Raw genomic sequence first — 27122 nt, 5'->3', positions numbered from 1 at the left:
TTAGCCTATCCGGAAGATGGAGGTAACCAGTTGATAGTTAACCGATAAAACATGAAATTTTGATAATGCGTTGATCCAGAATAATCTCTGGTGTTTGTGATGTTTGTGGTGATTATTTTTGTGATCTTAGTGTTTGCTAGGAACTTTAGGAAGTGTGTGGTTGGAATATTTTATTCCAGTGCTATGGTGTGTTCGAGATTGGAGCCGACTTCATCTACACTTTACATCTATTAAGGCCGACTTGAAGGAGATTATTTTTGTGGTGAGACCGGATATATAAAATCATTGTAGTGGTTGATTTTAGTAATGTTATGATGTGTTATGTGTGTAAGCTATTAGTTTTGGTGCGATTGAGCGCAATTTCACGTGCGCATTTTGGGTTTAGATCAACCGGTAACTAGCTGATACCAAAACAGGGTAATCAACAAAGCAGAGACAATCAGTGATATAGAGCCTAACCAGAACTCAATTTTGCATAGTCAAATGCTATTTATGAGTTCATTCCATTATACATTCTCCTTGTAATCAAATTGTAAGGTAGCAAGCCTTCCCTAAAGGTTGTAGCCTTTTGGGTAGATATAATTGAGCAGTGAGCTTGAATACAAGTGCATTCCCCGTCTATGTAATATTTATGTACTCCTAGCCATAGTATATGAATATTATGGGTTCCATCCCCATCATGGTTTTTCCCTTTCCGGGTTTCCATGCAAAAATTCCGGTGTTGTGGATTTGTGGTTTTATTATTCCATGTTTATGTTCATATTTGTTATGCATTGTTAACTGGTGGATAAATAATAAGTTTACAGTTTTAATTTCCCATAGATCATTGATTCACCCCCCCCTCTCAGTGATTCCTGAATCCAACAATTGGTATCAGATCCTAGTTCCTTTGAGGAAGCTTAAACTCTTGAGGAAGATCTATGACATTGATTCAATGGATATTGGTTTTCAGAGACAACTCAATGTGGCACTTGAGGATCTTGATGCTGCTAGAAGTGAGGTCTGTACATTGAAGAAGAATCTGAATGCAGCTCATGAATTCATTAGTGAGCTGAAGGATCAAGCAAGTATGTGCAGAGAAAAGAGAAAGGAATTAATGGACAAGTTAAAGGAGAAAGATGATCAGATCACGGAATACCAGGACAAAGATGATGAAGTGGACAAGCTTGAGAGAGAAAATGATGCTTTGAAGAATGAGATGCAATCCATTGTGATGAGACTGACCAAGGAGATTGAGGACCAAAAGAAGAATGAGGAGAATCTAGCACAATCATTAAAGGAAAGAGATGATGAATGCTTCAAGCTTACCTATGAGTATGATCAGTTGAAGCTTGAGTTGACTCAATCAAGAAATAATGGTCAATAACTTGAAAGATAGGTTGTTACCTTGAGGGATGAATTTGCTAGTGCCAATGAATATAAAGACAAATTCAAATCCAGTTCAGCAAGACTTGATGAGATGCTAGAAAGTGAAAGACATGGAAAGGATATGTGAGGTCTCGGATGAGAAAGGTGAATCCTCTGGATCTGGACAAGGCAATGCTAAACCTGATCACAAGAAGAGAAGGAATCCTCCAACAAGATAACCTAATGCTCATAAATCTAGTGGTGGATGTTTTACTTGCAATAAATTTGGTCATATGGCAAGTCAGTGTAGAAGTAGGATGAATAATGGAATGATGAACAATAACAATGTGATGAACAACAATGTTTCTACCTTTACTGGTCAGAGTTTGATATGCAATAATTTTGGACACAAGTCAAATGTGTGTAGAGCTATGATGAGTAAATTTTAGAACAAAAGATACTATGGCTGTGGACTATTTGGACATATCTCTAATCAGTGCAGGATGAGACAAAATTAGATGAACTTCAAATCTGTGAAGAATAATGTTGTTTGCAGGGCATGCAACAAAACCAGTCACATTGCAAAGTACTACAGAAGCAAGAACAATGCTCTGATAGATAAGAATAAATGAGATGATAAGGGTAAAGCAAAATTGGAAGAGATCAGAGAGAAGCATAAGAATATGTGGGTGAGAAAAGATAAATCTAAGACAGATAATGGATATGTACCTGTATCTGGTGCAAAATTTTCATCTGGTAACTAGGGATTTTGGCCTTAGGGGAGACAAATCAATGAAAATCTTGCAAGTACACCTAGATGAGATCTATGGTGTATGGATTATAGATGGCAGTTGATATCCGGAACTCAAATGGTTGATTGTGGTATTCAGTAGTTGAACAGGGCATCCAGTTGACTATTTGATGTGCATTTATTTCAAAGGGAAATTAGGGTTTGCAGAGTTAAAATGACGAATAAGGGAATCATTCTTCACCTTGGCAATAGTGTTTTTGAGCTATCAAAGTTTCCAACCTATCAAATTTTCTAGGTGATCTAAGAGAAAACGACAATTTGACAAAGCGATCTAGGGCATTCAACAATTGTTCAAGGTATTTATTGAAGGGCATTAATCTAAGTCTTATTTTCTGAGATTTTGCAATGGCATCTACATCCTCTATCTCTACTCCATTGGTGGTCGAAGTGAAGGATAGGACTCGTCCTGTATTCAAGAAACATCAATACAAGTCCATGGAGGACGACCTGTTAGGTGCATTTTCCTTCGTTCCGCATGGTGTTCTGCATGTTGATGATGTTCATGCTTATATTCAATGTGAAATTGAGGAGAATGGGTCGGAAGATATTTTGGATCTATACACAAATAAGATCATGGATGATATAAAAAATCCCAATCCAGAATTCGCACAGCTAAAAGGAAAGGGTTTTACCCAATTTGTGAACTTCCTAACTTTTGATGAGGAGTGGGTTAGGTATGTGTTGAGTAAGTTTCATGCCAAATTTATATGTATGGACAAGCCATACAAGATCACTACGAAAGCAATTAAAGAAATTACATGTTTGCATCAAACCGGTGAGAAGCTAGGGTTACGAAAGGTTACAAACCCTACCATAAATAAACTAACCAGTGCAGAATTCGATGAATGACCAATGGAAATAAGTACCATAAGGGAAGATGATGTTAGGTTTTCTGCTATGGTGATTGGGTAGAAGGTGTATCAATCAAACATATTGAATTTGGTATCTGACACCGTAATTCATGCTGCATACAAAATGGTTAAGGAAGACGGTCACTATGACCTATGCAGTGTGTTGTTGGAAGAATTGTTGATAAATTTGAAGAAGATTAAACAAGATAAAAAACATGTCTTCAAGTTTGGATCATTGATTATCTATCTTGCCCTATATTTCATGAATCAAATCCCTAGAACTGATAGAGTCCAGTGGGCTTATGACAGACTGGTGGTGCAATAGATTAAGAAAGGATTGGATAGTCTTGGCAATCGAGACAATCATAATGCTTATTTTTGGGCCTTCTTCAAAACATTTCAGGAGAAGATGAAGCAGAGAGTACGAATCCCAAAGGAAATTGTCAAGAAGTATGAGGGGACAATATGTTTTATGGTGAATAAAGATGAATGCTTGATGAAAGTGGTCTAACCCTGCATTGTTTGGATAATGCCTATGGGATATGAGGTGGATGAAGCTACCTTGGAGGCATATGCACAATATTTGCTCAACTCTTCGGAAGACAGCAAGGAGGAGAGGTTCGGTACCTGCAAGGAAAAGTCAATGGAGTTACACTCCAGATTTACAGAACTGGCAAGGAAGAGGAAGGTGGAGAAGATAGTAGAGGATATTCTTGTTGATGAGGGCCATCCCCAGGAGAAGGTGAGGGTTGCTAAGGCAAAAAGGGATGCAACAAAGAAGGAATAAAAATAGAAATTTGCATTTGCTTCTGTCAAGATAAAGGTAACAAGACCCTTTGTTGCTCCGGTGAGGACATCTACTGCTCAAGTTGAAACCTCTGGTACATGTGCAAAGGGAAAAGGTATTTTGAGGAAGAAGCAAAAAACATAGAGGGAATATGTGGCGGTTACTCCAGTGGAATCAAAAACTGAATTCGATTCTGATGTTCACAAGGCACCTAAGAAGGGTGAATTTGCTAGGGTAACCTGGAAGCCCCAATCTGGTGGTGAGAAGAGTGAGAAGCAAAAGAAGAAAGTAAGATTTGAACTTGAATTGGTAGGCCAGGCTAAGAAAGGAAAGAAGATAAAGTCTGATCTTGATGAAGCCATTGAATCTGGTAAGATGAAATCCTCAAAAATAGTGTATCACATTATTACTCGATTAACTACTCAAGGATTGATTGATGAGATTATAAAAGATGGCAATTTAAAGAATATATCTATATATTATGTAAATATGGATGATAAAGATCAGAGACAGATAGAAGAAGCAGTAATTTTGTATATGGATGTATTTAGTAAGGCATTAATTGAGTTAGAGAAATATCTACCCAAAGATTTCTACAGTCTTATTGATGCTAGAAGAAAATCAGCAAGTCAGATGGATAGGGAAATAAAGGAGATTGAGCTAGTTAATCATTGCACCAGTATCACCATAGAAGAGATTGATAGATTAATTTTGTTGGCTAATAAAAAGGAATTCCAGAGTAAGAATAGGGTTAATAGTTTAATGGCCATAACAGTTGAAGAAATAAGGGGAGAGAGCAACGAGATTTGGTAGAAGTTTCTAACTGAGAACCGGCTTGTAGATACTCCAAATAATGCCACTCAGTCAGATAAACCTCTAGCAGAGTAAATAAAGATGAGGGTACTTAGGATGGCCATGATCAGCAAGTTTTGGATTCTATTGCTGATGAGGATACAAATAATAATGACAAGCCAATAGAGGTCATGGATGGTGCACCAAGTGGTGACATAGGTGCACAAGAGGCACCTGAGGATAAATCCGAACCTATTGAAGTTGAGAAGAAAGATGAGGAAAAATAGGTTGAACCGAATAAGGATAAGGACAACGATAAAGATAAGGGCAAGGGTTTGGAAACTCCAGTATTAGTAGAAATTGACACTGATAAAACATAGAGCCTGGGGAGTTTACCTCAATTCAACATTAATTTTAATAAACCTTTTTCTCAAATGTCTCTGACTGGGAGGATGATAGTTGATGCTGCTCTTCAGGTGCAAGCCAGTTAGGAGTTAGCCCAGTGTGATTCAGAGAGAATAAACTAATTGAGAAATTGGTGAAAGTTTTGGGTCAGGTGATACCGGAAGTGCAATTGGATGCAAGCACTAGTACATCCAGTAAGCTAAACAATTTAATTGATCATATCTCTAGCAAATTTGATTCTTTGTCTAAGGCATCCACTTGACAAGCCATGGATAAGTTTAAGGACACTAAAATTTAGACATTTTTGTGAATGATAAATAATGATAAGGCATAGTTAGATAAGGAGATAAAACTGGTTGATGAGGCATTAGTAGAAGGCAGTAAAATATACAAGTCTTGTCTAATTTTGACCAATTTTACTACTAACATAGACAAGCAAATAGAGAACTGTAAAGGACAGTTAATTTTGATCTCTCATGCCTATGATCCCACAACAAATCTAACTGGCAGTATAGAGGGACAAATTTTGAATATTATTGAGCAGACCAGGACTTTGGAGAAGGAGAATGAGAGAACAATAAGGAGAACAAGTGAACTCTGAAACCTAATTGGTCCCTGACTAGAAAACTTACTGTACAATAAAATGGACTGTATATAGAATATGTCTTGGGATATGATGGTATGATGAAAGAATGAGGATCTGGTCAACTACTGAGAGGGGGGGGTCAACCAGTAGATAGAGAAACTCATATTAACCTCACCAATCTCAAGATCAACTTCTCAAAGTAAACTTAGAACTACAAATATAATATCACTGTCAAGTTAAACCGGTTGACTGTTATAACAGATTAACAGTAAACAACTTGAAACTCGTATACATCCAAATACTTTTACTGACATAAGTAAAACTTCATTTCATATTGCTGCCGGTTATCATGACTTATGAAAGTGGATGAAGTAGTTAAGAAAATCAACCATAGAAAACACAACCACAAAAACAGTCACCACTTGACACAATATTTTGACATGGAAACCCAAATGGGAAAAACCACGGTGAGATGAGACTCACAATATAACTATCTGAACTCTTCTAAAGTTCTCCCTATTAGGAGCCAAGCCTGTTAAAGCTTTACAAAAATTCCTGTTAAGAATAGATCCTGTTACCACTCGGTTAAGGGATTGACTATAATGCCTTGTTAGAAGCAATACCCTATGAGGAGTAACCTCAGTAGAGGATTTGAAATCCAAGCTAATGGACCACCTGGTTAGAGGATTTGAATAACACCAAGCTTGTTAGAGCTTACCCAGTTAGGGGATTTCAATCTGCTGTAATTATTAGAAAACAATAGGGGTTTTCTTATGTATTTGAATAGAACTACACTTGCTTGTTCAAATCCTTTTCATGCTCCTATCTACCTTTACACAAACTGTAGATACATCATCCGGTTCACTAACCACTCATTCAACTAAAAATTTTCCAACTCTGAAACAAAACAACTCATCGACCTTAGAAAAAAATCAATAGGTCGGTAACACAACAAAAACCTAATTCTCTCATAGAGATTACAAACATGTCAGTTCAAGTATGACCGTTGGATTACATAACAATCTCTACACATCATTCAAGAAAGCCTTGACCATTCCTTGATCACCACTTCATCAAATTTAGTAACTCATTACGTGCTTTGCATTACATGCAATATACTTTCTCATTCCCTATACAAAAACCGTTATCTCAACGTGCCAAAAACACTTTGAAACTCTCTTCATACAATATACATATGTGTCATAATCATTACCGCTCATCATCAGATCATAAACCAATATAACCAATTCACCAAACTTAATCAGTTAGGGTTTATCAAATCAATAGGTAAGGTTTACTAGTTCAACTCTCCAATACTTAGCAATATCGGTTCACTCCACAAACTTAACCACCGGTTACAGATCTCTTCACTAGCTCTTCCTACTAGTTACAAAACAACATTATAACAATATCATTACCGGTTAATTGACATCAATGACAACATAACATTTCATTAATGCAATCTTCATGCAAATGCCAACAATCTCCCCCTTTGGCATTGATGGCAATACAAATATCAATACCATTGATTGCTGTGATTGTGAATAGGAATCCTGGTTTACATTTTACCATGTACTCTCCTTGTCTTCAGCTTGTCACTGGTTCTTCTCCCCCTTTGACAACAATGCCAAAGTGAAAGTAAAACATGCAATGTAAAACTTCACTATTCAGCATCAACAACCTACAACTCGATGCTCTTCTTGTGGAATAACTCCACTTCTACATCAATCCTATTGTAAAATTCTGCACGTAGCTCCGGGACTAATGTACTATACATCATGCTCAATTCACCTCATGAAAGGGTACAACCCCTAGCTGAATTCTAAGATACTCAAAAGTAGTCTTAGGTATAGGTTTAGTAAAGATATCTGCAAGTTTCTCCTTGGTAGAAACATGTTCTAAGATCACATCTTTACTCTGCACTTTTTCCCTCAAGAAATGATACTTCAATTCAATATGCTTGGTTCGTGCATGCAAAATAGGGTTCTTGGAAATATTATGGCACTAGTATTGTCACATAAGATCTTTATAGGTTCTAAAAACTTCATCTTGAAACTTTCTAGAATGTGCCTCATCTAGATAGCCTGGGTACAATTCATATAAGCTGTAACATACTCAGCTTCAGTAGTAGACTATGATATAAAACTCTGCTTCGTGCTACTCCATGAAACAAGTCTTTCTCCAAGAAAGAATGCTCCATCGGTTGTGATTTTCCTATCATCAATATTTCCTGCCCAGTCTGCATCTGTGTACACCTTCAATTCAAAGTTTCCTTCATATGGATACCATAATCCATAGTCAATAGTACCTTTCAAATATCTGAATATCCTCTTAGTTTATATCAAATGTGTTTCATTAAGATTCTTCTGAAATATATCAACTAGACCAACTGCATGAGCTATATCCAGTCTACTGTGAACAACATAGTGCAATTTTTCAATCATTGACCTGTACTCCTTCTCATCAATAGATGTGGCTTCATCTTCCTTAGACAACTTACATCCTGTAACCATTGGTGTCCCAACTAGTTTACATGCCAAAAACACTTTGAAACTCTCTTCATACAATATGCATACATGTCATAATCATTACTGCTCATCATCAAATCATAAACCAATATAACCAATTCACCAAGCTTAATCGGTTAGGGTTTATCAAATCAATAGGTAGGGTTTACCGGTTCAACTCTCCGATACTTAGCAATACCGATTCACTCCACAAACTTACCTACCAGTTACAATTCTCTTCACTAGCTCTTCCTACTAGTTACAAAACAACATTATAACAATATCATTACCGGTTAATTGACATCAATGACAATATAACATTTCATTAATGCAATCTTCATGCAAATGCCAACATGATACTCCTATAGACATTGCTGGTATAGAATTTCATGCCTATGTTTTGAATGGTTTTGTTTTAATTTTGGAGAAGTTGTGGGCAGGTTGGAACACTTATCTAGGATTCCTTAAGTTAGATTATGTAGATATATTGAAGCATGTAGAGAGTTAATCCTTTGGTGAATGTGTATATATGTACAACAATTTTGATGGACACCCTATCTTTGGCATTATTGTCAAAGGGGGAGAGATGAGGTGAGTGATTCTTTGTATGGAGTGTACAACCTGGTGTATTGTAGACTTATGGATTGTTGATCTTTGGAGGAGTCTTGTAATTCTTTTATTCTTTCATCCGGTTGTACAGATTTCAGCACTTAGTCATTTTTCACAGGTGTTGCCATCAATGCCAAAGGGGGAGATTGTTGGCAATTGACACTCATTTGGTGATTTCAAGAGACTTTTGTTGATTGATTAGTTGTTTAGGGTTGTCATTGATGTCAACTCTAAATGGTGATTCGATCCAGCAGTCATGACTTAGCCTATCCGGAAGATGGAGGTAATCGGTAAAAAAGGGTATTTTGATAATGTGTTGATCCAGAATCATCTCTGATATTTTTGGTGATTATTTTTGTGATCTTAGTGTTTGGTAGGACCTTTAGGAAGCATGTGGTTGCAATATTTTATTCTAGTGCTATGGTGTGTTTGGGATTGGAGCCGACTTCATCTACACGTTACATCTATTAAGGTTGAGTTGAAGGAGATTATTTTTGTGGTGAGACTGGATATATAAGATCATTGTAGTAGTTGATTTTAGTAATTTTATGATGTGTTATGTGTGTAAGTGATCAGTTTTGGTGTGATTGAGTGCAGTTTCACTTGCGTATTTTGGTTTCAGATCAACCAGTAACTGACTGAGACCAAAAAAAGGCAATCAACAAAGAAGAGATAGACAGTGATACAGAGCCTAACCGGAACTCAATTTTTCATATTTAGATGCTATTTATGAGTTCATTCCATTGTACATTCTTAATGTAATCAAATTGTAAGGCAGTGAGCCTTGCTTGAAGGTTGTAGCCTTCTGGGCACATATAATTGAATAGTGAGCTCTAGGTAGTGAGCCTGGATGCAAGTGCATTCCCCATCTATGTAATATTTATGTACTCCTGGCCATAGTATATAAATATTGTGGGTTCCAACCCCACCATGGTTTTTCCCTTTCCGGGTTTCCACATAAAAATTCTGGTGTTGTGGATTTGTGCTTTTATTATTGCATGTTTATGTTCATATTTGTTATGCATTATTAACCGATGGATAAAGAATAGGTTTGCAATTTTAATTTCTTATAGATCACTGATTCACCCCCCCCCCCCCCCTCCCCTTCTCAGTGATCCCTGAATCCAACAGTTTGATTATTTTTGATAGAAAAATTAGAAGAAACCAAGGTTAAAGAAGAAAGAGGGAAGCATAAGGAAGATCCAAGAGAAATTTTTATTGCAATTGTCGATAAATTGGCTTTAATTATGGAGAAAATGTGGCAAGATAAAAATAAGGAGAGTGAAATAAAAATAAATTGATCTATGGATTCATCTCTAGTTGTAAAATGGTATGAAAAATACAATAAGAAATCTGAAAGTTTCAAATCAGCTATTCCATTTGAAAATTTTATGGAGATTCATGAAAGGGATCAAAGTAGGAGAAAAGAAGATTGAAATTGAAGAGAGATACATAAACTAGGGAACAAAAAACACAAAATAAAGAGTACATCTTAGGGCCAATCAAGGAGGGAGAGCGGAAAATGTGTATCCATTACATTGAAGGTAAATGATTTTTCATTGAAAATAATATTTTAATGGTTTCTAATGATCCCTCAAATCAAGAAAGTATTTATTGTAATGAAGTTAAAGAGAAACATGTGGAAGGTAAAGAATTAAAAAGTGAAGAAAATATCCAAATGACTTCTAATGGTGTCCAAGAAACCCATATTGAGATTCTGTGCATAAAAAAGGAGCCAGTGCAATATGATAGATATGGTTCCATGAGGGATAATGTAATTGAATATTATTCTAAGAATGTTAGTATTGCTACAAATCTCTCAAAAATTCCAAAATATATGAGGGGTAAACATTTTGATTTCTCCTTTGGTTATGGCTCAAGAAATAAGAATGATATTATAAGAAAGGATTTATTGCATTATTTTGATATGATGCCATTACAATACTTTTGTTATAATGAGAAGTGTGCTAACAATGATGAAAATATGAAGGGTACCAAAGGAAAGTGGTTCCTTTCTCTCAATTTTAGAATATCTCATGTATAATATTGTGGGATTCATGTGTCTTAGGCATCACCAACATGTTGGTTGAATTCATATGTGAGGAATCTATATGAGGAGACATGCACTTTCCCTTATAGATTCAAAGGTTATGCTAGTGATGGAATTTTAGATGGAAGAAAGTGTTGAGAGAATCTAAATAACATCTCTCATAGAAAAGGGAGATAAGAACGTTGATTGAAGCCCCATAATGGAAAAATGAAATCATGATGGTGTATCCACAACTATCGATTCTAAAAGGGATAATGATTTCTTAGTAGGCAGCCTAAGTTATAAAAAAGATTTTCATGTTTTAGATTTACATTACCTAATCCTGTGCCAATAAAAAAACTATGTTAAAAGGGGAATTTTCTTCAAAAAGGGAAAGGTGGATGGAGGTTTTGATTTTATTTCTAAAATATTCATCTATTGCATGAGAATAAAAAGGAAATTCATATATCGTTTTGTGAGTTCTAATGAAGTTGCAAGAATCCAATATTCATAATTCATGAATTACTCCTTGGAATTTAAGGTCACACAATTAAAGACAAAGGTATGATTTTTGGCATACTCCATGGGAAAGAATTTATATATAAGGGGAAGGCTCAATGGGAATAAAGTTGTGCAATGAAGGATAGCATACAAATTACTATACCCTCCAATAAGAATCTAATGTCTTATTTTGATATATGGAAGCCTTCAAACCAGCATACTAGGGTATTTAGTATTATGTTCCCAAGATCACTTTTAGATGGAGGATCCCAATTTTCAATGGGTTGGAAACTAATTTGTATCAGGAGCCTAGGTGGAAGAATGATATGGGCCACATTGGTCAAGAGAATCAAGTTTGGGATATTTAAAAGGTAGTAACACTAAGGGTTTTGAATGAGATTGAAAAGGTAATCAAATCATGATCTAAATCTTTAATTTCATATTTCTCACATTCATTTGTAGAAAAATAATTTTATAGGAGAATATGTTTGGGCTTCATCAACATAATTGAATAGAAAAAAATTTGGAAACCCTTGGAAACATGCTTCCTATCTATAAAAAAGGATTCCAGTATGCCCTAGAATTTGTAATAAGTTAGATTAAGTATTTCCAAATAAAATTTTCTTCAATATATGATTATGAGGAGGAATTCAAGGATTCTTATCTCAAAGAGCATGCACATAAAGATGGTTCTTCACTAGTTACTAATGTTGAATTTCAATTTGCCAAATTAGCAACCTATGTAAGGAGATTCAAATTTAACATACAAGAGAATAAAGAAAAGCATGTGAAGAATTATATGGTTCAATGGGTGAAATCCATGATTTAAATTTAGGGATCCAAAGAATCTCACTTTTGATATGACTATGGTAATGGGGCAATCTAGAGTTTAGGTAAGCAGTTTGATATGCTTCTAGTTGGTTTCAAATGTATCTTTTGGAGAGGGAATGCCGTCAAATTTTGTAGTGCATTTAATAAACATGAATTAATGGCCAAAATATCTACATGGGGAACTGATTTCATACTCTTTAGAAAGATCATGTGTTCCCCAAGAAAAAATAAGGATGCTTTAGAATAATTTTTCTTAAATCCTGGAGAGGTAATTCTTTCATTTCAAGGGATTATGTTTGCATATTTTCTATGTATGATTTGGTTCTTTTGCAATTTCTTTATTTTTTCTTCTCTATTGTGATTCTACTAGGTTAAATTTGTCCAAAGAGATAAATTTAATTTTTCTAAAGTTGAGTGAAAGGATGGGTTAGTTGATGTGTATTTCAGTTATGTAGATCTTGACACTATGAGAGTGCACATCAACTTCTCTTAAAAAGAGTTTCCTAGAATTTTATATGAATATTTCTATTGGATGATGTTAATGGCCACTTCAATACTATTCTTCACTTCTACACATCAATCCATGAAGATTAAGACACCATCTCTCAAGTTGGGGTAATGTATGAGTTTGTTATTGTACATTTATATATTGCGCATTTCAACAATCTCATAAAGGGTGAAAAAAATTAGGGTTTCACCACTAAATGTAGTAAAACTGGTATTTTTTGCTTAATTACCATTACATTAGTGAAAGATAGGGACTTGATAGAGCTAGAATTTGATTAGATTCTAGGCCTGCTAAGTGGGGCTCTTCTTTCCCTTAAATTGAATTTTATTTTGAATTAATTGAAGATTAGGGTGTAATGGTGAATTATTGAATAAATTATGCATAAACAGTGAGCTACAGTTGTCAAATAGAGCCACAAACCTAGATCTGAGTTGTAGATGAAGGTTCGAAGTTGTTCCCAGATATTTGGCCTAAATTGTCAGGATGGTGGTGGTGGTTGCCTCGTTCCTTCAAACTTTTTGATGTCCAAAGAGGAACTTGTTCATCTCTATGAATCCTATCATTCCTCCAAAATGCATCTCTATACCTATTCCTACACACAGTGAAAAGGAAGAAATTTTTGGGAATGGGGATTTGTCTTAGGTCAAACCCTAGTTTTGGAATTAGACATGAAATATTATTGAAATGTAAATGAAGAATTATAATGAAATGATTTCCTTTTGAGGGAAATATTGAAAATATTTGAAACACTAATGATATACCTTTTAATGAAGTTTTGTTTGTTGTCAGAAAGAATTAGGGTTTCATGTAGATAGTATTCAAAAAATATAGAACACGAATATCATCTCTAATGCTTGAATCTTGATTTTACTTCTTCTCTAATTCTCAATAAAAGATTTATTGCTTTCTCACTTGAATGTAGGATCTCATTTTTTTCTCTTTTGAGTGGATTATGATTTTGAATAAGGTTTGAAATGAGAGGGTTAGACGTCCTTTTATACATTGTAGTTGAAAAACAAATTAATTTTTTGACATAGGCTGACATGGGATACATGTTCCTACTCAAACTAAGTGACCATTATGATGCCAAAAAATGGGCCCTTTTTTAGAGGACATGGCATTGGGCTCCCTAGTCCTACATCAAAGTCCTAGGATTAAGGAGAGGAAAGTGCAAACAGTGAAAATTTGAGTTTGATGACTGGTGTGAGCAGAATTAGAGCTTCAATTAGGCCTTAAAGGATGAATCCAAAGTGAGGCCTATGTGAGGATAAAATTGTAGACAAGTATAGTTTAGGATGCTACATTTAGCCCCCACTTTAGTGGGAGTATGAGACTAAGCATACTCATGGTAAAGTACAAATGTTTGCATTGAAAAATTTCATCAAGACATGAAAGGGGCAAGACACACTAAGCTCCCAAGGGACTTTAGGGTATTACTACTTCAATATCAAGATAAAAGTGACATCATAAGAAAGAGGAAAGAGAGAGAGAATCATGATTGCTAGCCTAGTAAGGTTCGCTTACTATGTCATGAAAAAGAAAAATGCCTAATTACAAAGAAAAAGGCTTAGTTTAGAAAATAACTTGAGTATTGAAACATGTGATAGTGTGTGCATAAAGTGAAACATTGAGCGGAGTGTATCCCACCATGTTAAAGCGATTTCATACACCTTATCGGGAGGAATTTCTTTAAGGTAACATGCATCCAAAAGACAAGCTTGTTACCATAATGATATAACTGAAGAATATCTTTATACTTTATAATTGCATCAAGTAACATATGATAAATTTTATGTTGTGATTAAGATCTTTGATGGTTTTTCTTGTCCCACTATTTGTCTATTACTCTTATCATTGAATTTGGTACTAAGTTTTTAGATGTCATTTTGGCTATCATTCCTAGATCAGATCAATTTTGTGTGAATTTGGGACATCCTTGGCTCTCTTCCATGAAAGAGATTCCCTCTACCATTCATAAATATCTCAAATTTCCTCAAAATGAAAAATATCATAACAATTAATTATAGCATGTATCAACCCACGGTGAGGTGTGGAGATGTTAATCTTGATTAATTTTGGTCTAAACAATTTGAACCTCTTAAACCTAGAAGTGATGCTCTTTTTTAATCTTATCAAAAGTGGAAGAATGGTATGATTTTATCTTTGAGTAATCCTAGAGATCCTAGACCTATTGCTCCTCCTCATGATGGACTCGGTCTCCTTCCTACACCTTCTATTCCTCCTCTATATATTGTGGTCCCAAATCCTACATCTTACAAAGGGAAGCGCTTGAAATCTATTTTTTAACCTAGTATACCTTATCCTATTCATCCTTCTTTAAAGGAAGAGAAGAAGCCTATGCCTATTGATCCTAAACCTTCACAACCCTCAGCTAAAACTAAAATAAACAGTTGTGTGAGAGAACATCGATGAAGACGTCATGCTAAGGCTTGTGAACTTGCTTCTCAACCCATTTCCTCCTTGAAGACACCAAATGTTGATATGATCCCATTTGTCCTGCCTTCGCCTAACCCTAGGGAGGAAGTTCAACCTAAATTTCCAAGATTAAAAATGCTTAAGAAAAATGATGGTTCATGTTCTATTCCTATTAAAGAGCCTATTTTTATTAATATTGATGAAGAGATGGATGAAAATGATGTTCATGCTAACAATGTTGATTCAAGTGATAAATATGAATATGTTGATGTTGACAATGCTTTATCTAAACAATTCTCACAAGCATTAATCCTAGCTCCAAGTAATAGACAAAGTGACCCATCATTAGAGCATGGTCCTTGTTTGGAACTTGTGGTAGCTCCATCTAATGTGCTTCAAGTTGCTCCTCTTGCATCTTGTCCACCTTCCCAAAACAATGTTGAGCAAGATTAGGAGGTAGATGATTTTATTGATTAGCTCTCTCTCTCTCTCTCTCTCTCTCTCTCTCTCTCACTTGTTCGTAATCTTCTTCTATTTGTTTTTCAATTCTTATATTTTTTTGTCCCTAGTGTTGTCTACTTGAGGACAATGAAAAGTGTTGAGATCTCTTTTGGTCTCTCCCATGTTGACTCAAAAGACACATGTGTCCTTTTTCCATTGTGATTCTACTTTCTTTGAGGGATGAGGACAATTTAATGCAATTATATATAGATGATATACATTATTTATCATAAGAGCATACTAACCCTAGAGTTAAGTATAACCCTTATGTCTTTTGTGTTTTGTGATCATTATGCTTTGATGTGTCCTTCTTGAGGTCATGTCATTGCGATAACATGCTTGTATTTTGGATGCATGCAAGCTACCTTAAAGACATTGCTCCTGATGAGGTGTATGCAATCATTTTAACATGGGGGCATACACTCTGCTCAATGCTTCACTCTTTTGCATATCTCGATACTCAAGTTACTTTGCATACTTAGTCTTTTTCTTTGTAATTTTGGTATTTTTCTTTTCATGACTCATAGTAAGTGAACCTTACTAGGATGACCTAGTCATGGTTCTCTTTCTCTTTCTCTTATGATGTCCCCTTTACCTTGATGTTGAAGTAGTAAGATGCTAAAGTCCATTAGGGGATTAGTGTGTCTTGTCTCTTTGATATCTTGATAAAAGTTTCTGATGTGAACCTTTGTACTCTACCAAGACTATACTTACTCTCACACTCCTACTAAAGTGGGGGCTAAATGTAGTATCCTAAATTATACTCCCTTACAATTTTGTCCTTATTTGGGCCCTCACCTTGATGTTCATGTCCCCTAATTGGAACCCTAATTCTGCTCACACGATGCAAATTTTTCATTATTTTCACCTTGCACTTCATTTCCCCCTTGTTTCTTGGTTCTCGATTGATCAAGACCAGGGTGTTGGCACCCTGGCCCTCAGGGACCAAAGCACCTAATTCCTTGGTCCTCCCAATCGAGACCCATTTTTGGGCCCTTTAACAATCATCTCATTTTGACGAGGACCTAGATCCTATGTTGGCTCATGTCAGAAAATTAAAATGATTTTTGACAAATGGGTATAAAAGGAGGTCTACCTCTCTCATTTTGATAAGACCACACATCCAAGAATTTAATCAAGCATTCATTCAAATTCAAGTGAGCAAGCAATCAATCTTCTTTCAAGCATTTGAGCAGAAGTAAGGACAAGATTTAGGCATTGGAGCTGAGATTCATGCTCTATGTTTATGAAGACTTCATGAAACCCTAATTCCTTATGGAGACAAACAAAACTCCATTAAAAGGTATATAATTAGTGTTTCACTTATTATTTAACATCTCCCGCAAAAGGATAACAAAACCATTTCTATAATTCAATTACATTTCATTTCTTTTTCATGGTTAATTCCAAAATTGAGGTTTGACCTAAAGTAAACCCCTATTCCCAACCTAAATTTCCCTTCTCTAGTGTGCACAGGAACAAGTACAGAGATATGATATTCAGAATTGGCTTTATTTATAGTGACAAATAGATTCTCCTTTAGATGGAAAAAATTACAGAGAACTGGTGTGATGAGCATACTAGTCCCAACATTTTAGGAGCTCCTTCTAGGAATAGATCAGAATACAATTACATTCCTCAGATCCAGGTTTGTGGCTCGATCCAATGATCGTAGCTCACCGTTAATGTGTTTTTACTTCAATTCCAACTCATTTACCTTAATTTGAGCATTTTTAATATTCAACTCAAAAGAGAGCAATCAATTCAAATCCAGCAAATCCAATTGAATTCTTAGCCTTATCCTTGCTGATTTGTGGATAAATCTATCAATTTTACCTCTCTTTTAATGTAATGTTTTGTAAGTTTAAATGTTAACGGTTTTCATACATCTAATGGTTGAAACCCTAATATTTTTCACCTATTACACCACCTTTCTTCCATCAATCTTTGATTCAATTAGGGAATATTTTTCTTTCATTGACAGAATATTAGTTCTCTTAGTCATGATGATATATCAAAGGGGGAAAAAATGTAAACTCCTAAAAATTGACTTTTTAATCCCATAATTAATCAAATTAATATATAATTAATTCTCTATCTTTCGATTCCTAATAATTTATTATCATTAATGTTAAAATGAATTGAATTATGTTTAATTTATTACATTTCCCGTCTTCTTCTAAAGGTTGATTAATTTAATCAACTCAACCTTAACCCCCACTTATTAATTCAATCTTAGGAAGAGAGTCTCCAAACTCACTCAACTCAAAAGCAACAAGTGTACCAATCAACATGTCTCTTGTCATATTTGTGACAGTCTGCATCCCATTAATAGCAACAAATTTGTTTGTAAGTAGGAGGAAAGGATCTCATTACTTTAGAAACAATCTCATATTCTTCTAATACTCCATTGGCCCATCTAATTCCACACACAAGCTCATTCACTTTCTACATAAAAGAAGTAATTTTCTTATCTTCACAAAAACTTACTGCAACTTAAACCAAAAATCGGATCTCATAATTAACATTATAAAGCATGAAACAAATCCACATCAATAACACACATGACACTAAGATTTTTGACGTGTAAAAACTGGTTAAGGGAAAAAACATGGTGGGAACCTACCCACAATGAGATGATACCCTTATAGGAGTAAATAAAATATTACAATGGGGAATGCACATGCATCCAGACACACTTCCTAGATCTCATTGCTAAAACAAGAAACCCAGAAAGGCTACAACCTTTAGGGAAGGCTCACTGCCTTGTAGGAAGTATCACTAACTTACACAAGCATTCAAACAACAATCAAGATTACATGAACTGTGAAAATAACATCTCCATATGCCTGAGTACAGTTCTAATTAATCTCGTTTCCAAATATTCTCTGCAACACACATCTTCACACACTTATTCACACATAGCATGATACCTCTCAATGATTATTACATTCATTTATATAATTCATCAACCTCTATTACAAGGTCAGCTAAACCCTCAACACAAATAACAAAATAATAACCTCACATTCTACAACAATACATACGGACCAAAAAAATATTGGCTAAGGCATAGTATGGGCCAAAATAACCACCACAAATATGAAACACCTCCAACAATTATGCCTTGATCATCTGCAACACGCTACAACAACAAGAATGTCGCATAACATGAAGAACATCATTTGACAAAGAAAATCTTCAGCAACGTGCACAATAATAAATGCAGACCACCAATATGCATAGAAAATAATATAGAAACATTCACAAGCAATGTGAATTGCACCACAACATCCGAAACAACTCGGATTACAAGAATCATCATCATCTCTCTATCGGAGCTCAAGAACACCAACATAACTGACTCTCAACCTGAAGGATTCATTTGTGGATTTCCAAATCATGAACCAATCAAAATGAGGACACAGATCAACATCCATAATACATCCCATACATTCACAACTAAAGATATTACAATTCTAGAACAATACGAAGCATGAACTAGAACACCGAATAACATGAACAACTGAATAACATCCTCGATACCAGACCTCATAACTTGATCAAATCAACATGTGGACCTTTGAAACTTCTTCTCAATCAACTAGACATACATATCTCAAAACCCATTAAAGCCCATCAACTCACCTACAACATACAGGCTAAACCAACTCATCCAATTTGACTGCAACATTGAAATTCACAAAAGAATATGTTGATATCAATGACAACACATCATTCCAACAAACTTCCAAAAATATCCAACATGTAGACCATCTAATAGATATGGAAATACCATAATATATGCAAGTTATCAACATAGGAGTCCGGTCTATTACAGTTGCAACAAAGTAGGACATTCGGCAAGAGACTGTAGAAGTAGATCCAATGTGTCATCTAGATTGACAAAGAAGGTAGATATTAACCTTGAGAAGGAAAAATGAAGAAGATGTGGGTAAATAAATCTAATGAAAAGACTAAGTAGAATACAAAGGTTGTACTCACGCCGGCTAATGGTGCTACTCCCTCCAGAAATTAAGCTTGTATGTTGGACTAAGGGGGAGAGCTGAAAGAAAATCTTATAACCCCTCGAATTTGGTGTAGTAGGTTAGAAGAATTTTTTTTTAGTGCTTTAGTGTGTTTTTGGGTATTACTGGAAAAACAGGTAAAAAAAAGGAAGAGAAAGTGGTTTTTGGGAAAGTACACTTGTCATTCATGTTGCTCTTCTAAAAAAAAATATATTGAGAAGTTACTTAAAATTATTTTGATCACTTGTGAAAATGAAGCTTGAAGATTTGCAGTGCAAAGAAGAGCTCAGTGTGTTGTGCTAAGAAACCCTTTGTCTGTGACATGCCAATTCCAGTTGTTGTTGACCCTTCATTGAAACCGTGACTTGCATTGAAGCCATATCCTCTCATCACAATGTTAACTGATAAAGATGGAGCATTTTCAATGGTGCCAACTCACTATTTATATACTGAGGATGTGTGTGCCTACATTCATGTGGGGATGGAAGAGCTAAGTCATCTTTAATTCAATGACTTATGGGAGAATGTAACCGAGGATGATGATGTAACCCTAAAGAAAGATTATAAAAAATCTTAGAGACTCTGGATTGGATATTTGAAGATTCTTTCCTAACTTTTCTGATGAAGTTGAGTGAATTAGAATAATCCTGAGTTGAATTCATGGAGATGATATGTAACTTGAAAAACCCTATTCGATCATGAAGGAAGCCCTTCAAACCTTAACCGGTCTTTGTCAAAGAGGAGAGGTTTCGACGAAGCGATCAGTCAAGAATGATATGGCTACTTACTCTAACATGATCTATGTGTGATGGAAGAGTAGTGCCTATATAAAATATCAAGGATATTGCACTGAAGCTTGCAACGAAATACCTAGCTTACAAAATTAACTTCTAGAACCGAGAAAGTATGGCCGCTATGATAGCCATTTATGTACAAATTTCAGGATTATGGTATGTAATGGGTCTTTTGATTTATGTAAACTTCTTTTGAATAAATTATTGGAGAATCTGAACAAGACAATGAAGAACAAATATTTGTTCAAATTTGGGTCTTTGATAATTTGTTTAGGCTTCATGTTCTTAAAGATCAACTTCCTAGTAAAGACGATGTTGTTTGGGAGACATCATCCCCAATAGGAATGCAAATGGGTACTTATGTGAGAAAATGCATGCTAGACAACAAGAAATATCAAAGAGATTTTTGTGGTTGGTTTAAAGAATTTCAATCTTCTATGCAACAAAGATACATGTGTTTCATCAAACGTAGTGAACAATTACATAGATACATTCACTTTCATTGTTAGCAGAGATAACTATTATATATTTGCAGTGGAACCACAAGTTGGGTGGATATTGGAACTACCTTATGAAGTGTCAGATGAAGAAGCAGTAGGAAAAATTGAACAAGTAAAGAATTTGTATAGAGATCTGAATGAAAAACGATTTGGGACAGTAGAAGATCACTTCTTCAAGGCAATGCAGAGAAATGCATCCTCTAAAATGTTGATTATAGTTGATATTTATTACAAATCTAAAGATAACTTCATTAATTCTTAAATTCTCTTGTGAATCTTTTCACTCCCAAGATACACCATACACAACTTCACATCACACATTACTCACTTTTGTCTTCCTCCAAAATGAATTTCATCTTTATATACCATTCATAAACAAAGAAACATTAATTAGGTTAGCCTAATTAGATGTAACGTGTAGGGTACGAACAATTTGTCCCAAAAAAAATCCAGATCACATTGGCACACCTTCTTATCTATCCGAGATCAACTCCTCATGCTACCACTTGGACCAAAACTGCATAGGTCGGCTCCAAAGGATAGAACCATTAAAGAACACCAACCAAATTTATCCAAAACATGATGCAGACCACCAAGACTCTTGCATATGCACAACATAGAATCACCTAAAAAATAACATAGCTAAATCATTGATCCACACCACCAAAACAACTGTAAGCAGAGGAATGCAATGCATTCTTGCAAACTCTCACTTTATAATTGTACAAGTCAATACTTATATCATCACAACTTCAATTCTAGATCAAATGAGAACATTAAAATTGAGATATTATTAAGAATTTGCATCCACCGAAATCATACTACAACGACAAGAAATAATGAAGCAATCTGCACAATGTAGATCATAAAACTATATCTTCCATGAGAGTATTCACCGGGATAGACACCTTTAGCCATCTTCAACTATGGACCACATAATACACCTCCAAAGTTTTGGATAAGTTATAATACAACCAAATGTACTATCTAAAACAACTATAGTCAATCTCCAGACATCTACATAAACGCATTACAAATCCTCTGATACTGCAATACTCTTTAGTAAAACTGTGTTAGCAGCAATCAAGAAGGAAGACAGAGAGGGGGTGGGGGGGGGGTGTGAATCAGTCTTCACTAGAATACCAAACCTAATCACAAAGCAAAAATATGATAAACTGAAGTAATAAAACAAATAAGAAAATTATCAGCACAACACACAATGCCAATATTTTGACTTGGAAAACCCGGTTAAGGGAAAAACCATGATGGGAACCTACCCACAATAAGATGATACTCTGAAATAGTATGTGTAAATATTACAATGGGGAATGCACATGCATTTAGGCACACTGCCTAGAGCTCATTGCTCAAATATAATGGCCTGAAAGGCTACTACCCTTAGGGAAGTCTCGTTGACTTACAACAAGATTCAGACTATAATTTGGAAGAAATGAACTGAAAGAATAGCATCTCCAAATGCTTGATTACAGTTCCGGTTAAGCACATATGTCTACCCTGCAACATCAATCTCACCTCAAACTCAACATCAACACCCAAATTGCATGAATATATCACCTATATATACAAGTCATCAACCTTGACAGCAAGGTCGACTAAACCCTCAATCCTTAATTATAAAATTACACCACTTGATACAATGACCAACCACTAGACCAATATAATGATTTACATAGCATAACATGGACCTAAATCAAATTCCCAAATTCTCAACTCCACCGAAAAACACTTTAAGATCAACCGCAACATGCTACACCACTAGGAAATCTCCATAACATGAAAAACATCACTAGTTGATAGAAATCACCAAACAATCACACAACGATCAATACAGAACACCAAAAGAAATAGGACATGACTAGGAAACACCAGCAAGCACATTAGAATCATCAGGAATAGCTGTACCAACACCACTTATCAAATCTTCATCGATCAATGTTTAAAAGTTCAAGAGCATAACCAATCAACAACTTTCACAAAGAAAGATAACTTGCAGGGCACCAAATCATGAACCATATACCGAACTCTGCAAAACAGTGATCAACAAAACAACACTACAACCCGGATCAAAAGATCTTCCCAAAATGCAATCACTAGAATAAATCACAAGAATATGTTGACATCAATGACAACAACATATCCTAGTAGGAAAAATGACCAACTATATCCAACAAACTTCTCAACCTTCTAGACCAAATTTATCATTAGTAACAACAAATTTGACATCAATGACAACACAAACTCTTATTTGCAAAAAGTGATATAAATTTATGTCTAAGATTATAGGTAGTAGGTACTCAAAATTTGCAAAGGTTGACGAAATTATAAAATGAAATGCAACTTTCTTCTTGTCCTAAGATAATTTGAATGTCAAGATCCAACTTTAGCGAAGCAATAAGATCCAACATTAACTAGCCAAAGGAAACACTATGACATAATAATATTAATATAACATAGGGAAATTTTTTTGGTGGTTACCATGTAGGGATAAATATTAATCATTGAAGAATCTAGCTATCCCTATTATTGAGCATCACCCATACCATTGCCAAGAATGAATGGATCATATAAGGATGTACCTAGAGATCTTGTCGCTGCCTACTAGTTATGTTCTTGTATAGTGTTCTTTCAAAAAAAAAATTAGAACCATTTGTATACAATGTAAGTAGATCTTAAGATTTTCGATCAAATTTGATTTATTAGAAAATATCACTTAAAGCTCAAATATGACAGTTATAGCCAATAGATCTAGAAGCATATTGCTAGGTTTTAAATCAAAATGCAAAATTTTCAAAAGAAAATCATGATGTAAATATTCCGAACCATGGTCTACATCTATAGAAATTCTGAAACACTCACTCAATCTCAATCCAAAAAATTCCTTATCATCTCTAATAGGGTGCAAATGCTTCTATTGCATCTCATCTTGAAAAAGATTGCTTCATGCTCACAACATGCTTTTTTCTACTATAATTAATAATTGTTATAGATAAGGTTGATCATAGTGGCACTTAATATACATTGCATTGATATGGAAAATTGAAAGTGTAGTATTTCAAGTACTCGTGTTTTAAATAGGGAAAAAAATTCAAACAAAAAATGCTCACCTATGTGCAAAAAAGAGGAAAAAAATTGTTATTATTATCTCATAAAATTGTTGTTTGGGAATACAACCAAACATAAGATGTGAGTCTCAAATTCTTATCAAGTACATCATATAATTTAGAACATAAAGCTAAGAATGACAAGCCAAATATTAATTAACTAGATTTTTTTGAATCTTCAATCAAAACATCACTTTTTTAGGAAAGCAAGTAATATTTGTAGCCCTGCTCTATCACTAGCCCAAGTTCAGTTTGATTCTTTAATTTTACTATCACAAGTTCCTAATTTTAAATATCCAAACTCCTCATTTACAAGTTTGAAGAATAAAACAAATCTATCTCCCTCTATCCATATCACTCCCTCTTTCCCTCTCTATCTCTCTCTAACCCTTTCTATCTCTATCTCTCCCCCTTTACCCCCTTCTCTCCCCATATCTTTCTCTACTTGTATCTCCCTATCTCTCTCCATTTATTTCTCTACCTCTATCCCTATCTTTCTCTATCTCTACCTCCCTATCTCTCCATTTCTTTCCCTACCCCTCTCTCTCTCTACATTGCCCTCTATCTATATATCCCTCCCTCCCTGTAACTATCTCCCTCCCTCTCCTGGGCCTCTTAGCTCTCTCCCTCCACCTATCTTTCTCCCTCTTGCTCCTTCTCTCTTCCTCTACCTATTTATTTCCCTTACTCTCTCTATCTCCTATTGATAGTTTCTAGTCGTTGCATAATAATATTATATATTGGCAAAAGCAATTAGAAATATAACCGTCGAAATTGTATTCGGAATGGAAAATTAGCAATTTTAGTATAACTGTAAAATCCACAATCTTATCACTATTGTTCAATTATACTACGTGAAACAACCTTACTATTTAAGCAGTAATAAATAGTAATTGAATTATGCTCTTCCCCTGGTAAAGGGCAGGTGAATAGATCAAAATCTATCTAGAATCCACAACCTATAATTCAATACAATACAATACAAGATCAGTAACTGATAAAGTTGAGTGCCTGCTAGAAGTGCTACGTGGGTGTCATGTACTGCTGCGTGTGAGGTGGTTTCTTGAAATATCTTCACCTAACAGCTCTTTCCCGCGTTAAAGAATGGTAGATATGGAGTGAAGGTCGGCAGGAGAGAAAGATATATATATGTATCATAGATTTATGAGTATTGCATTCATTCCTGCTCAGATAGCTATACCAAAGTAAGAAGAAGAATTAGAGTTAAGAGAAGTTTGGGTAAGATGGCTGGACATGGACCTGGTGGAGGAGGAAGAGGAGGAGGAGGAGGAGGAGGGCCTGTTGGTGGTGGAGGCGGCGGTCAAGGAGGTGGCCAAGGAGGTGGAGGACCTGGTGGTGGTGGTGGAGGAGGGCCTGGCCAACACGGTGGTGGAGGTATTTTTGGAGGTATTTTTGGACGTCATGGTGGTGGTGGAGGCGGTCAAGGAGGTGGCCAAGGAGGAGGTGGTGGTCAACAAGGTGGTGGAGGTGGACAAGGAGGTGGTGGTGGAGGTGGTCATGGAGGAGGAGATGGTGGAGGTGGTCGAGGAGGAGGTGGTGGAGGTGGTCAAGGAGGAGGTGGTGGTCGTGGAGGAGGAGGAGGAGGAGGTCGTGGAGGACGTTGAAAATTTCATGTGGATGGCAATTTAGGTGAAAATATTTGTGCAAGCATGTAATGTGTGATCTGTTTCCCAAATAAGCATGTTTGTGCAATACCATACTATAGATATGCCTCAATCTCTTGTATAAGAGAATTTAAGGGGTTAAAAATTTCTCTTTTGTAATTTGATATAATGAGTGAAATAAAACTAGTGCAATAATTATTTGTTGTATTATATCAATTGAGGAGTATGCTATCTATGTGTATAATAATATCATAAATAATTAATCAAAGTTTCAAAAATATTAATAATCTTTTATTATTGAAAAAATAATAATAATCTAAAATAAATTGTTGTCTTTGTTTTCTTCCTCAAGGAAGGATTTTTTTTTAACATTATTATTACTCTTCATTATATTTTTCTTTGTGAGAGTTAAGATAGTTGTTTTGCAATGGCTATGTAAATTTCATGTCATGTTATGATAGGGAGATTTGTATTTTATTAAAGCAAGCAAGGAATGACTACTCATGTCATATGTATGCCATGATAATTTGTGTAAAATTAAAAATTTTAATTTAATATGATTTCAATCAATTAAATAAGAACCTTGGATTATATATATATATATATATATATATATATATATAAAGTTTAGTATTAAGTTACACAAATATCATTTATATAGAATAACTATAAAAGCTTCACAAGAAAATAAATAATAATATATATAGATATGTGAAAAGAACATTAATTTATAATTTGTAAAGAACATTAACTATTATAATTTACGAAACTTATTTAAGATGGCAGTTCAATATGTCTACACAATAATAAAATAATAATATATATAAATTATACAATATTTATAATAAAAATTGGTAAAAAAAAAAATGCAAATTGAGACACTTATTTTATTCTTAAAATGTTAATACGAAGATATAAATTTGAGAGAGGTAAATGATTAATTTATTTTATGAAAAATAAATTACATAATAGAGTATAATGTCATGTCCCCTTTTCTATTTTTAGCAATTGCTATATTTATAGGTTTGTATTTGCAGATTTTTGTGATAGTTTGTAGGTGTTTCTTGCAAGCTTTGGTTGTGAACATTGTAGAAGTTAATTTTAGTTCATTTGTTTATTATAACAACATATGTTGTTGAATATTTTGTTGCTGTAAGACATCCAGAGCTATCATTTCAATAATATTTATTTTGGTATGATTTGATGAAGTTTGCACTTAACCCAATTTTCTCATTTCGTTTAGTTTTGCGAATTTGAAGTAAAGAAATAAAGGGTTTATAAATATCATTTAAATATTTAACAATGGTTATTATAATGGTATTAGAGCTAAGACCTTGCAAACCTATAGGGTTTGTGTTGGCAATTGACACTCATTCGGTGATTTCAAGAGACTTTTGGTGATTGATTAGTTGTTTAGGGTTGTCATTGATATCAACTCTTCATGGTGATTCGATTCGGCAGTCGTGACTTAGACTATCCGGAAGATGGAGGTAACTTGTAGACAGTTAACCAATAAAATATGGTATTTTGATAATGCGTTGATCCAGAATCA

At 34.8% G+C, this 27122-nt stretch overlaps 1 protein-coding gene across 1 annotated transcript in view; it reads left to right on the top strand.

Moving 5' to 3' along the window:
* The window catches only part of LOC131875433 (glycine-rich cell wall structural protein 1.0-like), a 28926-nt gene extending 3146 nt beyond the window's left edge, over positions 1–25780 (top strand). Inside the window, exon 2 of the mRNA XM_059219691.1 lies at positions 25287–25780. Within this exon, the coding sequence (XP_059075674.1) occupies positions 25287–25570 (284 nt within the window). The 3' untranslated portion in view covers positions 25571–25780. The remainder of the gene's footprint in view (positions 1–25286) is intronic.
* Positions 25781–27122: the final 1342 nt, after the last annotated feature.

This window comes from Cryptomeria japonica, chromosome 4 (genome assembly GCF_030272615.1).
Source record: "Cryptomeria japonica chromosome 4, Sugi_1.0, whole genome shotgun sequence".
NCBI lineage: Eukaryota > Viridiplantae > Streptophyta > Pinopsida > Cupressales > Cupressaceae > Cryptomeria > Cryptomeria japonica.
Note: the sequence above shows the minus strand (reverse complement) of the source record. Positions and strands in the feature narration are given on the sequence as shown.